We start from the raw sequence: 16,945 nt of genomic DNA on the forward strand, positions 1-16,945 counted from the left end.
CTCAATCTAAAGGGGGTCACAGGGTGGCACAAGCGAGTGTCAGCAAGTGCTGTTTAATTGCCAATCTAGGCTTCTCCATGGTGTTTAAAGTATAATGACCCATCACTTAATTCTGAGAAGTCCTGGCCCTGCTGCTGAATGGAATGAATATCAAAGGATGTGCTAGAACAGGGCAAGGAGCCTACATTTCCTATAACTGCCATAAGTATAATAGACCTCTACTTCTGTCGTCCCATTACCACAATAATGTATTTAATTTGCTGTGTACTCTTTTTAACTAGATACCTTTCATAAAGCCTATCTTGGGAATATAGCCTCCCCCCTCCCACATCCCCCCTCCCCCAAATGACTAGCCTCTCTAATAATAATTAAACTAAATCAAGCTCTACTTTGCCTCGCACCATGCCTGCAAGTCTTTTATAGATATTAAAAAAGATTAAATAAAGGGAGGGAATCGTTGTTTAAATTTGCAGCTCTCTCTCCACAACCCAGGATTTTTTTCCCTGTGCTGGGTCTATTAATTTTTTTTCAAAAAGTTGCTTTTTCCATTGTCTTTCTCTGTTTGCTGGAGCGATGTGGGCAAATTTTAATTTTTGCTTTTACTGTACTTATCTAAAGCACACAACACAGTATTTCCCTACCCATTCACTCACGAGCTCTAGTTACAGGTTTCCCTTGCTCAAGGAGGTGTGTTCCCCCCCACCTACTCTTCTCCTCCTTAAATCCTCTATATGCCAACCTTCACATATTAAACTGCAGAGACGGAGAGGAAGGGACAGAGAAGGGAAGAGACGTGGAACCTTGCTATGTAATGCATGCTAATTTAATTATGTGCCATCATCAAAATGGATTAGCTGTTTCAGCCCATCAGGAAAGTCTAAACCTCCACCGATTTAATTAACCAGACTGAAAATCAGATGAACAGAAAATAAAACTATCATTAGGAGCAATTAGTGATTACTTAAACATAGTGCTGCCAACCAGTTTGTAAATAAAACTAGCAGCCCCTGGAAAATTAGATGGAATTAATTGAAGGTAGGGAGGGGGAGAAATATATACTTCTAAAGCTTTAAGGGTCAGGCAGGCCCTTTCATGTTGTCTATCAGTGTTTGGAGCTTTGGTAGGGAAAATACAGCGCAATAACCTCCTCCCAACTCTGCTTGAAAAGCGGCCCCCCACCCCGCTCCCCGGCCTCCCCTCTCGCACACAGAGCGCTGCTCTGGGTGATAGCCACCGAGAAAGCAAAAGGTGGCACGACTTCTCCTCCTTGCTTTTTCAACATCACATTCTCTCAGCTTTTTCATTTAGTTGGCTTTTAAAGATGACTTCCTGCTCCTCCACCTCTCCCTCAAAAACAAATTCTTAAAGCCCAATGAGAGCACTGAGACATCCTCTTCTGATCAAATTGGAAGGTACTGCTCGCCCTCTCCTCCTCCGCCCTACCAAAAAACTAAGGACGACTGTTTAACTGATGTGCTTTCAGGAATACGTTTCCTAGATGAAATGCCCTCCTCTAGAGAGGGTGGCAGGAGGAGTTACATTTGCTCTCGACTCAGGACCTCAGTATTTGAACTCACCTTGACATGGAAGCATTGACGGTCAGAGCTGTTGGGTAAGGGTGGCGGAAACCCCCTGTCGTGATTGGGTACACTGGCTGACCTTGCCTGGCAAAAAGAAGGGAAAGAGAGAATGAGAGAAAGAAAAAAGGGTTTAAAAAAAAAAAAAAAAACTTCTCTCTGCACAGTAAGCTTTATTCTCATTTGATCAGAACAAAAATCTTGGGGATTGTACAGCAAGGATCAAAGGAAAGAAACACAGAACAATTTGAATGCCATAAATCTGATAGGAATGGCTAATTAAATTTTATAACCTCTGCTTATGTCAATAGAGACCCTCTCCCCAAGCTGAAACTAGGTGTTTTGTTGTAATAATTAAAGGCGAAGTCTCGCTTGCTTTAATGGAGCCATCACACTAATTGAGGGCTACACATCCAAAGGAAAACAATAATGAATGTAAATTTATACCAAAATAAAGTACAGTGAATCAAAGGACTTCAGTTGCGCTTTGGGCCTCTTTCGGTATTTAGATCTCGGTGAGAAAACATTAAATTAACAGAGCTTAATTTGTAGCCTTTTGTCAGATTAACAAGTGTTGACAAGAGTTACCGGGGGAGAGTCCCCAAGAAGTATTGTGGGTAACCAATAGACAATCACACCTCATTACAATAATTAAAAAATACAGCAACATGCAAAACAGCATCCTCATGAAAGACACACAACTTTTTCTGATCGAGGTTTGTCTGTGCTGGCTATTCCTTTTCATCTGTCCTTCAAATTTATCATCCGAATGGGCAGGATGAGTTCTGGGGGGGTACAGTGCTAGAGACACCCCGGCCAGTTGAGGATCGATGGGTTGGGAAGTAGATGGTGAAGCACGAGTGGCAATGAGAGGGGAAATAAAAATCTGGGGTTACTTCTGCGAAAACGGCCCAGCTGCTCTCCTAGAGCAATAGTGAATGTGATGGTATCATCCCGCAACAAAAACCATTCGGAGAAGCTCCAAGAGTTGTGGTTAGACAAATAAGCCATGGGTGTTGGCTCGTTATAAGCCAGCGGTGATGACGGAGTCTTCCTGTGACAAAGGTGGCCATTATCACCTGCCTGATGAAATTGGCCACACGTGGCAACGTTCGTGTGGGTTTGGCAGCCACAACATGAAGTTCAAGGAGGACAAACCTGTGTCTGCACACAATGATGAAAGGCTCTGAGACAACAATATGCAATGAGGCACAGGCCAACAACACTGAGGAATTTCTTCCTAAACTCTCACATCTTTGATGTTAGTGACTTTTGGTATTCACTGAGTATATTATTTAAGTGATGAGGCTTTTGCCGTGACAACTTGAGCTAAGTGGTTGCAACAGAGCTCTGAACCTGAGCTGACTGTACTGCAGCTAGGCCCTGCTAGCAAGAAAGAAGAAAAAAAGAAGCCAACATGCGTTCAGGGTGTCCTACATAAAAGGTAAATCACCACAAATGAGGAGGAATTTATGATTTCAGCGAGCAGCAACTCTGGGTTTTTGTTCTGCTCATGCTGTGCTCTTCTGGAGAAACTCAGCCTTCTGCAGGGAGCTGATGGACGCGCCTCACTCTCTGTGAGGTTGGGCCTCTACTCCACGCGAGTTGCACGACCGCCCCATGACAAAGGAGGGCTTACAGAGTGGCCAGAAGTGGGCTGCTGAGGCTGAGGTCCAAACTCCAGCTCTCCTGGATCCTCTGGGCCTCTCCAGCACCCCAGGCACCTGTGTCCTCAACCCCTCCACCTGCCCGAAAACCGAGTGCGTGTGAGGACTCCACTGCTCTGCCCAACTCTCCTGCAGGCGTGAATTCGGTTTCCTTAGGGAAGGCAAGCTATTTTAGCACAGCTGACCAAACAGCCTCAAGCAGGAACAAACTATTTCTAGCTTTGGGCAAGTCATTTCTAAAGAAATATGATCTCCCCCATATTGATGAGGCTAACTATGTGAGAAAAATAAGGTAATGATCTTGACCTATAATGCACAGAATCATTGTATGCAGCAGCACGGAAGTATTTTATAATGTTTTAAATCAAATATACGGTACACAAGGCCTAGGACATGTTTAAATGTGTCACAAAACCATTGCAGAGATGATAACATAAGAAAGAAATAAAAAAAAGAAAATAAGGACTCAGTTATTGGAGGGAACCTCATATCCAACGAGGTTCTGCAAGTGGAATATAAGGAGTTGGGAAAAAACAAACTACAAGAACAACAACTTTCCATAGCTTTTTCTCTTAGCCGGTTTTAAAGTAAACTAATTCCTTGTTCTTGTTTGCAAGAAAATTCCATTCCTTAGATGCCAACTGTCCAACCCTGTCTCAACCAGGAATGCTGTTCACCAGTTGATGTAAAGCTTTACTGTTTCACAAGAAAAAGAAAAGGGACTTTTAAGGGGGAAGGCCAATGACATTTAGAGTTGTGCATTTTCAGTGAGGATGCCTCTGTTAAGAAAACATTAAAGAAGTCCATTAGATTCACTGTGAGCTCCCAGAAAACCAAGCATGAGGGCATATTAAAAACAAACAAATGTGGTGGAGTGTAAGAGTATTAACAAGAAAAGAACGTTTCTGCATAATGATTTAAAAATTCGTGCTTCACAAGCCATCAGCTGGTTGAGACAACATGCAAAGCTGTGCCCAACTACCCGTGTTTGTTTAAGACCACATGACCTGGTATAAGTTTTAATTAATTTTTATGAGATGGGTAAATTGATAATCACTCAATATATTGGCAGCTGGCAAACAGACTTATCCTAATGCACACGCACAGGCTCACACACACAATTTTTAACATAAATGTTACACATCAAAAAAGAAAATGGAAATTAAAAAAATGGAACTCCTTACTGTGGTACTAACCATCCTAGCGGATGGGGGATTTGTCCTACAGTGCCCGGTGATAGTGGATAGTAAGGAGATATATCTGGAGGATGTGGAGGCCTTGGAATTCCTGCAGAAGATGAACAAAAGCGGTGTTACTGTTGAGATATGGAAATAAGTAAATATAAGGAAAAATCACTTATGTTTCTACATCACTATCTGTTCTTTTTTATTACAATACTCATGACTTTGCTTTCAGTTTTTAAAGGTTGTTTTGCAGCCTTATAAATTGCCTTTTGGCATCTTGTTAGATGAGTTTCAACCAGAAAAATTGATGCGATTCTGTCTCAGTCACCTCCTCAATCAAAGATAATTACTTTTTTATTATTTAAGTGAAGAATTTAGGAGTCTCGGCTACCATTTTGGTATGACGCTGTGCTAGGTGCCATCTTCACTGATCAAAAGCAAAATGGCCCCTGTATCAAGTTCATGGTTATTTTATTCTCAAAGTCACCAAACGAGCATGGCCCTACCTATACTTTGCATACTCAATAGCATGGCGGTATTCCAAAGTAACCTCCAAAACAAGCTATAAAGTCATTATAATTGCAAATGATGTTTGCCTTTCAGGGGCTTGGGAGACACATAGTTTGGATCCCTACCCTTCCTTGAAACATAGGGGATGAGTAGAAACAAATAAATTGGGGAGAGAACCTGGAAGTGCTTGGTAAAATGGGGGGAAAAGGCTGAAGATGTGGGGGGGAGGGCAGAGTGCCCATCGGTCCTCTCTGGAACTGCTGCAGCTCCCCTCCAGGAAGGATAAACCAATTCCAGATGGAAGCCCAAATCTTACGCTCCTTACCTTGAAAGCGAGTAGGAATTACTCAGGGGAGAAAAGACTACGGAACTGGGTCTTTCAAGTACCAAGCCAGAGCACAATTATATAGCAGAAGCAAAATTAAAACAGAGAGTGTTAAAAGGAAGGGGTACTGTAGTCGTGGCTAAAAATTATTTTTTTTAAGTCACTCGGGAAGCTTTTAATCTCTAAATTAAATCTCCTTGTGTGACATTTTCATGCAGACATTGCTTTTTCTCCATTACAAAAACCAAACAGATTAACTGGGCTTTAACCATCCGGTGAGCTATTTGCACACTTGAAAGAATGTTCACAGAAGAAAAGTAAACAGTCTACAGACGTTAATCATATGTTTTACGATAACCATGTAAATGCTATTCCCTGTACTACCATTATTTAAATGAGAGGTTGACTATGCCATTCACTCGCAATACCCAGGGATGGCGAGATGGATTCCTTTTAAGCCATGTGAAGGTAGCATTAAGGACAATTAAAAGGGGGCCCCCACTGAAGCGCATGGAGTGAAAAACAGCTAATGCACTGCCTGGTTCATGGGCTGCAGCTTAAATAAATTACCGACGTATGCTAGGGCCAACACAGAGCAATTCTTCTGACAAACTCTGGACATGGATTCAGTTTCAGATGTACTTTCTGATTAACTAGTTGGTATTTAGATTAACAAAAACAAAACCACTGTCACTAGGAACTCAATGCAGCCTGACGAGAGAAGATTGACACTGTTTGACTTCTCTGGGCCCTCGGGTTAAACAGGGACTCTTAAAAAGTTAGAATAACATGTAAATTCTATTCTGTTACACCAAAAAATCTAGTCAGGGTTTTACACGTTGCTCTATATTCAAGAAGACTGCCCTTCAGGCTGAACTGAGAGTTGGGTAGACTTACATTGGGGAAAAGAGTTGCAAGTATATAGCTGCAGTTAAGTAGTTAGAGTGGATAAAAATTCAACATTATAGGAGAAAAATGGCTGAACTCCTGACACAGAAACAATGGGATTTGGGGAATTAAAAGAGATTCATTTTGAACTTGGTCATGACCCACCACCTTTAAAATTCCAGCTGCAATTTTGTAAGTGCAGATCACAGAACGTACATGTTTAACTCTCGGGGTTGTGCATGCAAACCAAGCAGTTAGCAGATCCACCTACTAGAAGGGCTATCACGCTCGCAAAGAAACACACCTGCGAACGACCCCACACATACAACTCTGGTGTCACTTTGCAGAAGCGTCATGAAAATTCACCCAGTAGGTTTCCTTCTGAAGCCTAATTGGCTTTAGAAGAAACTATTTTGTCCAGATTCTTGAATGTATTTGACATTTTACATGCTCCGCTTTGGTGCTCCAGCATGGGAAATCCTTCCTACTGCACACCTTCCTTCCCCGTAACACGTAAAATGGAAAGATCCACCCACTCTCAAAACCCAAAACGATTTCCCACCTACCTGTTTTTGGATCTACGTCGGCTGGTAAGTGTGGAGGAGGGTTTCCTGGTGTGAAGTGCTCATTGCTGTATGTGATAAGCGGCGTAAGAGGGTGTACATGGTGTGGGTGCTGCACAACTGGCACTTTGTTAGACTGTCGAGAGAAAAAGGTCGATGGCGTTAGAGGAGGGCTGCAAACTGCCCACTGCAGCACAAGGTACAATGTGTAGAAAACAGAGCGCCCAGGACTTCCACGTGAGCTTCACACTTTTCCAGATATCCTTCTTGGTGTCACCCATGCAGTTTTCCCACCTGTTTGCTTAAAGCCTGCTCACCACACACCCTGATCTTGAGTTTCTTTAATCTTGACCTGTTGTGCTCCTGTACGGAGCAACGGCAATTCTTTAAAATTTGTTCCTTTTTATTTTATTATCTTGTGCTTCACCTCGAAGATGCAGGCAGACTCCTCAGCGAGGGGCTGACAGAGTCCCCCATTTAATTAGCAAGGGACCCAAATGCTCACTGACCTGTAGGTCTTTTCCTTTCCCCTTCCTGTCCTCACTTTCAGTTCTGCATTTACTGCTCATTGCAAATACTCCAGATAAAAAGCCTTTGTAGTGCTAGAGTATTCCCTTCATCAGCAAGCATTAAGCTGACAAGCGATCACCTGCATATTTTATATATATATATTTTAGAAGAGCTGATTAATTATCAATTCATCAGAGAGCGCTGATAAATGGAAACTGGATACTGATGAATTAGGCTACTGAAATATTCAGCTATATAAATAATGGCAGAAACACAGATAAAGCTATTGAAATTAAAACTTGTGGGGGGAAGAATCAGGCAGATATCATGAGGTTTTTCTTGTCACATTCTTAGCTCTGAGGGGAAAAAGAAATCTTTTTCTTCACAACAATAAAAAAAAAAAAAGAGCGAGCGAGTGAATGAATGAAAGGAAAAGGCAGGCTGAACTGTAACTTACCCTCACAAGATCACAAAGAAAAAATTAAGCTGAAACAAGCGAACTGCTGGACCATTTACTGCGAGTAATCCAATTGCAAAAAACCCTATTCCCCATAGAGGATTTTCACTAAAATCCTACAACAGGGACATTTAACCAGATTAGGTACCAGCAAAGATAAAGAGGCTGGTATTAGATGATGAATGGATTAGAGTCAGGTTTCATTTTAGAATGTGTCTTCATTTCCTTTTATTACTTTAAGTAAGGAACAACTTGCATTAACATCAAGTCAAAGGAATCACATTAAAACAGAGCAGGGAGAGCAGGGCGGCCCCGACAGCGCCACTGCCGTCCAGGGGCTGCCGCTGCCGGGCTGCCGCGCGCCCCAGCACCCCAGCACTTCGCTTCTCCTAAAAGCGTTTCGTTCTCAAATAACGGAGTTATTTCTGGGATTCAAGACCGGGGGAAGGATGAGGGAAAGCAGGGTGAGAAGGAAAAGGAACGCCGGCCTTGCCTCAAGCAGAGAAGTCCCTGCGCCCTGCGCTGGTCCGGATGCATGCAGCTTTGGCTCCGGCTCTCCTGGCCTCCCCTAACCCCTGCCCCACACCTCGCTGCTGGCACCCACATCCCTACTTGCCTCACCCACTCGATAACCTGCAAAGAAAGCCCCCAGATCAGAGGAGCAAGCAAAAGGGCAGTGCTCGTGCTTCCCACAACTTCTACCATGTTTATTTTATTTTTTTCAAGCCTTACACGGATGCACCTCTATAACAGGCACGTGCGTGAAGAGCTGTAGCATACCAGGCCGGCCGGGCTCTCGGTCAGCTCTGCTGCCAGGGGAACAACCACAGGCAACTTTTGGCCACACAGACCCCTCATCGTCATCAGAGAAGCTGTAGGGACTTCTTAGCCCCTTCACTGAAAAAGCCGAAGGCAATGCTCTGCCCCCAAATCTGCCTTCTTCCAAGTGAACCGACCCGGACAGGCCGAAAGTTGGGAAAGGTTTGGCAAGGGCCTCACGTAACAAATCGCATCACCCACCAGGCTCCTACCCAACACCGCACAGCGTTACTTATATGCCCAATGACTGGCTGAAAACCCGGTTCGCAGAGGGCAACCTCTCCCAACGAGAGGGATCTCTGCTGGCCCACGGCTGCGCTCCTCGGGGACCCCCCTGCGGCTGCTCGCTGCCGGGGCTCTGTGCGCCCCCGGCCGCATGGGCACATCAGCGCAAACAAAACAAACAAAAAACCCCATCCAGATCCTGACAGGCTTTACAACAGCACCGAGGTCTGTCTGCCACGGAGAGCTTGTTTTCACAGAAACTGGAACTGGTTAGTTAACAAAATAAGTAGGTGACAGAATAACATCGGAGGGTCAGACTTAAGCCGACAAACACAAAACAACACTTGAGGAGAGAGCTGGACTCACACGCCTACATATACCATAGGCAGTTACATGGAAACTGTGGGAAACCACCTCCCACTGCTGTGATGCGCCAAGGCCTCCTGCAATATCCTGGCAAAACGGCCCGGGTGTCAAACCATTACAGATTTTACTTAACACCTTTCAAAGAAAAAATAAAAAGGGCAAAAAAACTCACCAACGGCCCAGAGTTTGAGCCTCGGTCTGCAAACTTTTCCCCAGGTAAGCCATTTTCATTGGGATGACTGCCCTGAAGTCAGGTGATTCATATAAAGGTATGGGACATAAGGGTAGGATGCTTTTTTTGCCACTCTGCTGATGCTGGGGCAGAGGGGTGGGGAAAATGTACTGGGGAAAAATGGGAAACTACCATCTTAATGCTCAAAAATATGTCCTCCGGGTCAGAGGACTGTGATCCCTGCAAATCAGTCTGCATCTGTGTCACTACCTCAGCTAGGGCTGTCTTCTGACTTGCAGCAGAGTTTATTACACAGAGGGAAAAGGGACCTTGACTCCGCTCAGAATAGCGCACGCAATTTGCAAGCCAACCTAATCATGCATAATATGCTAAATAAGCTGCTCTTTAAGAGCAGCATTCCTGAAGTTAACTAAGCTTCCTCGCAAGAGAAAAAGAAAGGACTAGCTGGGAAAGAGCAGAATTAATCCCGCATATGCATCTCCTTTGAAGTCAATGGGAGCTCTGCCTGAGTAACAAGTGTGGTCCTAACCCCATCCACTGGCAGAGAAAGGTAAACTGGGGAAGCTGTCAATGGGAGACACCTATTAGGGGACCTTAGCAGTCCCCCTGCGAAAGGCCCTTCTCCCATACACGTTTCTGAGCGCTTCAGCCCGGGCAGTTTTAAGCTAAAAGCCGTGGCGAGAAGCAGGAATTTCTCTGGCAACTCGGAGCAGTCCATTTATGGCTGTGTCAGGCACGGAAAGCCAAGCGGCACGGGCACACGCAGATTAGCATCAGCGCATGGGCGAGAGCGAGCGGAGATTTCTGGAGAGAAACCCCAGCGTCTACAAAGTACCAAGCCAGCTGCCGGTAAATCACTCCTCCCCACTGAAAGCTAGGGTCTCGTACGCCGGGTTAGAGGGCACGGCGGAGGATTGCAAAAAAACAAGAGAAGTTCGCTTTTCTTGATAACCCCTGCCTGAAGCAAACCAAAGGAAATTGTCCCCATAGGGACTCAACTACTAAATCTCTCTATATGAATTTGAAATGCTTCCGGGAGTACTTAAACACAGATGATTTTAAACAATAAAGGAGCTCTGGAATGAGTTGGGGGGGGGAAAGGCAACAAATTTTGGAGTGGTATATGTTTGAGAGGGACACTGAGATCCATTTAGCCTGAGTTTTGATAGGTGCTTTCAGGAGAAAAAAATAATGTGAACTTCAGATTTAAACCGCGGGAGGCTGTGTGTATAAATTGCTGTGTATTAGTCTTTGTTGCATGGTAAGGACGTTTCATTAACAGGATGAAAGATGCTTCTATGCGTACACAGGCCAACTTAATACACCCCACTGATGAATACTCCCCATTTACTGAAGAAGTTAATACACGCTGTATAAATCAATAGTTCCTAAGTCTCTGAAAGCAACACAAGACTTGCACGAGATGAAACATTGTATTGTTGAGCGCACAAAGAGAAACCAACCTTTAAATAGGAAGAGTTTGTTACTGCAGTTTTTGTTTGCAAATTCGGAGCTTGTTTGGCTTCAGTCACGAAAACACGGCATTAAGTGGAGAGAGGAACGTGCCAGGGAGGCCAGAGGATCTGTGCTCGCTGGGGTACGGCAGCGTCAGTAACATCTGTGAAAACCACCCGGGCTCCACGCGAACCATCACGCCGCAGCAGCAGCGAATTGGCCAAACCCTACGGAGCTGCCTCCCGTCCCCATCCCAGCGCTCCCGATGTGGCAGCGGGGGTCCTGTCCCTGCCTGGGTGACCTCCTGAGTGCCCCCGAAGCCTGGCACCCCGCTCGGTGGGCAGGGGTGGGCGGCCGCCCGCCGAGCACCCCCCGCGAGCAGGAGCGTGGCAAGGGGGAGATTGATGAGGCCCTGGTACCCGGGGCCTCCTCCCCTTCCTCGCCGTGCAGGAACGGGGGCTTGCCATTCACCTTAAAACCTATTAATCACCAGGCACCGAAAACAAATGGAGCTAGAGCTCCGCCTGCCTTTTTTGCCACGTCCTCCTCTTCCCCGTTCCCCCCTTGCTTTCCCTTTCTGCCGGAGAAAGATGGGCCCTGAAAGTGCCTTTATGAGCCTCATACAATAAAACAAAAGCAGCACAGAAGAGGGTTTGTGAGCCTCTCCCCCTCCTCCGGGGTGGATGGAGAAGGTCGGCAGTGGTCGTGAATTAGTGGGCCCTCCTGGAGTTGCTCCCTGGGCTAAGCAAAGGGTACCATTCAACACCAGTTTCTGTTAAAAATAGGTTTATAACTCGTCTCCCTGTATTTCCCAGATGGTGCTACTGCACTTGTGCTGACTATGGCCATGGAAACGTTAACAGATGTTCCTGAGCTGCTCTGCAGCTCCAAAGATGCCCACGAGATTTTTTTTCTACAGGTTGATCTCTCCTTGGGTCTGCCTGGGAACAAACTCCCTCCCTCTGCAAAAATACCAGAAACCTCAGTTGCCACAAGAGGCAACCCCCAAAATACTGTTGCAAAGATTGGGATACTCTTCCATTTCCAGCCAGGGCGACCAACACCCAAGGCAGGGCACCCACCAGTGAGCACCGCTGCGGCCGGGGGATCACCCACATCGGCTGCAGCACCTCGAACTGCAGCAGGGACCCGCAGGCCAGCAGGGCTCCCTGCAACCATTCGGGGTCATTGAAACACTAAAACCAAGCAAACCCACCAGCTGGGTGTCACTCCGCCCTCATCCCCTTCCCAGGCACCAAGATGCCAGCGACGAAACCCTTCCTGAAGGAGTAAAGGTTTAATTCTGCCCTGCTCCATTTAGCCAGCGGGACCGCAGGTTTTGTGTGTGGTGTTTTTTGTTGTTTTTAAAGGACGTTTTCACACCTGACTAAGCATTTTCTCCTGAAAACTACTTCCCCTTGCTCCATTATGGCCGATACAGTGGCCTGAGCCCTTTCACAGTTTAATGTAGCTGATTTCTGCCTAAGGTCCTGCCCTAAGCTAACTGCCTATTGTAACGGGAGACAAGGCCTCCATTGATAGCCCCAGCTCCCCCTGCTAAAAAAGGCTCATTTTCTTCTTTCACACAAATGATGACAGGAGCACTGACAACCATGTGCCGGGACAATACCCCCCCCTAGACAGAGCCTGACAAAAACCACCCCCTTCAGAAAAAAAAAAAAAAAAAAAGCAGAGGGGGGCACACAGGGGCAGCAGCGCTCCGCCGGCCAGAGCCTACCTGCTCCCGCCAGAGCCGCCAGCTTTCCCCAAACCCGCTCTCCTAGCAAGCCCAGCGACAACCCCAGCTTCCTGGCTGCCAACGTCCAGGAGGTCTTTTCAGGAAAGCCAGGTTTTCTTTTTCCACCCGCTCCTCCTAAGTGCCCCCTGCGTCTTGAAGCACGGAGCCACCGCGCCTGACATTTCCCGCATCCTTCCTAGGTGGCAGCGGGTGCTCGGAGGGGAAAGGGGGGGGGGGGGGGGGGGGGGGGGGGGGAAGCGAGCCTTGAAGATGTTCAGGAAATTTCCACTTAATTTCGCCAAAAGGCAATTATGTGAAATGATCTGGTGACAATTAGCATATGCCAAATCCTCTAGCGTACACGGAAAAGAACAGGGCATTAGCTACCTAATTACTGCCTGGTAGTTCCCGCGCAGGAGAACTGAAACATTAGGAGGAAAACATTATTATTAAGTGTGCTCACACTTTGCTTTCAAAGCTGTTGTAGGCTGTAATCTTGCTGCTACAGTATTTTTATTTTATTTATTTTTTTTTCTTAAGAGAAGTGAAAAATGAACCTCGGGGCTTTGACTGCGAGGGGAGCGCTGCGCTCTCGGGGCAGGCGCTGTTTCTGAACGTCAGGTCGGCCCCGCACACGCACCTGTTTAGACACAGCTGTACATTTTGAGGTCCCTCAGCATCACTTTTAATTACGTTTATGCCAGATTTTACCTCCCTCGTTCTCTTCCTGCCTTATCGCTAAAGAGAAAGCTCCCTGCTGCATCTGTCCTGGCCGATCTCTGCACGCCCGTTTGCACACCGGCGTCACCCCAGCCAGCACCCCAGGCACGGTGGCCGGCACTCGCGTGGCCACGGCTCCACGGCTCCCGGTCGCTCAGGACTATCCCCGATTTGATCAACAGGTGAATTTCCCTGCAAGAGGACAGGGCAGTGCCTGGACGGGAAGTTTCAGGCCCCGGGGTGCACCGAGCGAGCTCTTCCATTACAATAGGAGCGGCGCTGCTTCCTTCCCAACCTGACAAACGCTCCCTGCTTTCTCCGCGTGCTTTAGTTAATTACAGACAGGTATTATCTCCTTTATTACAGGGAAGCCTTCGTTCACGTATAACGAGGCACGGAGCAGAGAGATGGCATACTTCGGATTAGACCCGAAAACGCTCTTTTCCTGAAGCAGCACCAGTAACATGTGTCATGTAGACAGAACCGCTGTGTGAGACCGATGGAAACCTGACCAGGTCTTCAGGAGATGGTCCTGACCAGAGAGGGGGTGGAGAGGGAAGAAATACAGAGCACTAGAGCATGCAGTAAAATGCAGAGAAGATGGGAAGAAGGTAGAAGTGAATTTAAGCAAAAGATTGACTGCATAATTGCCCTCATAGACCTTATTTCTATGTGCTTTATGTGAATACCTCTTAATGCAATTTTACTTATTACCTAGCATTCTGTAAAATGCCACATACACAGCCTGACTTCTTGCATATAAATCACATATTTCAGCACCAGACAGATACACACTGTCGGAGAAAGGGCTCCACTGATTTTATGAGGGTATCTGTGACTTCTGTCTACAGTACGAACTTGAATGCGAGGCTGTTAACAAACTGCAAGAAATGAAGAAAAATTAACATGCATGCCTATACCCACCGGTACTTGGCTATTTCAGTAATAACAGCGTTATTAAAAAACTAACATGCAGACACATGCCTCCAGATCCGATGCCAAGTTCTCAGAGCAGCTTTTAAAAATGCAGCATTCACGAATTGTAGCGGACTGCGCTCAATACCAATACACGATGTTCGTAGTAAACGCATATGAAATAACAAGTAACAAAGCTCTACGAATGTTTTCATTTTTAAATGTGCTAAGAAACGCTACGCATCAGCCATAGAACAATTGAGCGATGAAATCACTAAGTCCAGATCAATTATTTCTTGAACAAACTGAACAAAGTTTCCCCCAAAACGTGATGCTGAATGCACACCAGAACTGAAACACCTCGCAAATGCTTCAGAGGAGAAGAAACCCACACGTTTACCCAGCGCTATCGGGCCTTTCGCCCTAGGTCCCAACAAAAAGAATTCCTGCAAAGGCAGAGAAACGCTTACGAGATCCCAGCACTGGCCATGTAAAACCTGCGTACGCAACAACATGCAGTGAAAGAAGAAACGTCTGAATTACTGTCAGTTTAGATTTTCGCTAACTCTGTTACAAATCTCTACAGAATTTTTATCACCTCTACGTTCTACACAAGCAAAGGCAAATAAATCAAGTGAGCTGTTCAGGCAAAGGTATCACAGAGAACCGAAGCCCCAGAAATCCTCCTGGCTCGAGTGACTCCACGAGCACGCTTGGCAGAGTTAGAAAAGACAACAGCAGAAAACTCAAGACTCCCGCAAAACCTCCAGTTCAAATGAGATGCTCTCTCAAATTCTTAATTACATTCCTGGCTTTCTGTGTATAATTACGGGCAATGTACAGAACTGGCTGACTGGCAGGTTTAGTTCCTGTAATACACGGTAATACGAGAAATAAAGTCTTGTGGACTTCTGATAACGAACACAGAAACACTGTGTCAAGGCACACAGTATCTCATATTTACCAAAATTTGGTACTATTTTTCATCTTCCCTCGTCACTGAGTGAAATCATTTTAATGTAGTGTCCCTAAAATTTCAATCTTTCCCATTCCAGCTGAGCTTTCTGAGGAATTCAGAAAATTTAACGGAGTGTCAACCAAACACAGGATCAAAAGCACCCAGTTAAAAATTACTACACACAATTTTCCATAATTCCCCCAAAAGAAAAAAAAAATCTCGTTTTGTGTATGACAGGAGTTAAACCATCTCATTTCCAAAACCCCTTAGCTGCAACATATGTGCCCTGCTACAAACCAACTTTTTCTCCTAAAAGAAACAATTTTACCTTCATGGTTTCAGAGTTAAGGAAATATCGTACTGAACTGCAGAAAGCTTTGAAGTGGCCCCCTCCGCCCCAAAGGAGAAAAAGCAAAGAAAGACAGTGATGTCATATTCACTGGGTGAATGTATTACCGCGTACAGAATACACAGATAATACACGCGCTCACACTTCTCCCTCGCTGTTAACCATTGTTCAACATCTATAAATCAGAACCCGAAACCTGCCGTATATGAGGCTCTGAAACCTCCCCCCCCCCAACACCCCCCGCACACCCCCTGATCCCACCCTGCGAGCACGAGAGAATTTCTTCCCCCCTTTCCAAAAACCCAAGCCAAAAAAAAAAAAAAAAAAAATCGGGCGGAGGAAGGCAAAAGAGGAGGAGTGCAACAACTCTGCCCTGCTGCACCATTGTGCCGAGACAAAACCCTGCTCCGCCGCCTGCTTCTCGCGCCCGCTGGAAAAATTAAAGTGCCATCGAAAAGTCACGCTTCCCCCTGCTAAAAAAGATGATTACCATAAAATAAATAAATAAAAACAACACGGCTAACAAAGGTCGCAGCTAGAGATGCTTGCTTGATTTCCCCCCCCTCCTTTTTTTTTTTTTTTATTCCGCACACGAGGAAAGGGAGAGAGGGAGAGAGGGGGAGAGGGGGAGAGAGGGAGCGAGGGAGAAGTCACATAAGAAGTTCAATGGTCAAGACGGAAAGCGCGCACACAGCAAGTGCTACTCACCCAGCAATTCAAATTGAGATGCCAGCAGCCGAACTGCTGGAAGAGAGAGAACCCAGAGGCAAGCGCTCCTCCTTTACCACTCAAATCTTCCATTCCCACTAAAATTGCATCCCTCGGGTACATAACAGCTTTGTCTTTCCTTCTCTTAACCTCAAAAACTTTTTTTCTTTACTGTCTAGATGCCAATTGTACTGGCTTTGTATTATTTTCCTTGCAGCTTTTCTCTCTCTCTTTTTCGTTCCCTGCTCCCCCCCCCCCCCCCCCCCTTTCACTTAAAGTACTGGAAAAGCTGTCTTAAAAGATCAAGATGTCTCCAGTTTTTTGGCCTGGTGTTTTCTGAACGCTCAAAACCCGCTGTCATGTTGGCCGTGAGAACTGTCTTATTTCTAAATTGTCTGCTGCGGTTATCAAAATTTAGAGAAGCCTCCTCTCTTTGCCGGTATATCACTTTACCATCCTTCCAGGGAGCGGGGAAAAGACTTTCCCCCCCCCCTCCTCACGCAGGTTATGGCTGCTCAGAAGAGCAAAAAAGCAGTTACCTTGGAAATCAGTGACAACGCTACCGCAACCCAGGTTGCACAGGTAGCGCTGAGAGCGGTGAGAAGCGCCGGCCGGCCGGCCGGGAGCACGGTCAGTTAAGCGTAGCGAGCAGCCACTTTATCTGCAAGACTGTCAAATCCCTCAAACCAAATTTCTTAGGGGGAGAGCTGCGAGGAAAGTGTATTTTCCCGGCATCGTAACGCGGAGGTGACACTTGGCAGACCTTTACCGTCACCTCTGGTCTCTCCCCCCGCCGCCCTTTTCCCTTCAGTACTATT

General features: G+C 46.1%; 1 protein-coding gene across 33 annotated transcripts in view; it reads right to left on the reverse strand.

Moving 5' to 3' along the window:
• The window catches only part of TCF7L2 (transcription factor 7 like 2), a 177,483-nt gene that overhangs the window by 21,129 nt on the left and 139,409 nt on the right, over positions 1–16,945 (reverse strand). For 25 of the 33 annotated variants that reach the window (XR_010832970.1, XM_067000947.1, XM_067000942.1 and 22 more), the window contains 3 exons: positions 6,718–6,850; positions 4,429–4,531; positions 1,578–1,664 (listed from right to left, as the gene is read on the reverse strand). Coding sequence is in view for 32 of the 33 variants with exons in the window: in XM_067000947.1 (XP_066857048.1) it covers positions 1,578–1,664; positions 4,429–4,531; positions 6,718–6,850 (323 nt within the window). In the remaining variant the exon portion in view is untranslated. Of the gene's footprint in view, positions 1–1,577; positions 1,665–4,428; positions 4,532–6,717; positions 6,851–16,127; positions 16,364–16,945 lie in introns of those variants that run through there. The other 8 variants (XM_067000935.1, XM_067000949.1, XM_067000939.1 and 5 more) reach the window with 3 other exon arrangements.

The sequence above is a fragment of the Anser cygnoides genome, chromosome 7, assembly GCF_040182565.1.
Source record: "Anser cygnoides isolate HZ-2024a breed goose chromosome 7, Taihu_goose_T2T_genome, whole genome shotgun sequence".
Classification (NCBI taxonomy): Eukaryota; Metazoa; Chordata; class Aves; order Anseriformes; family Anatidae; genus Anser; species Anser cygnoides.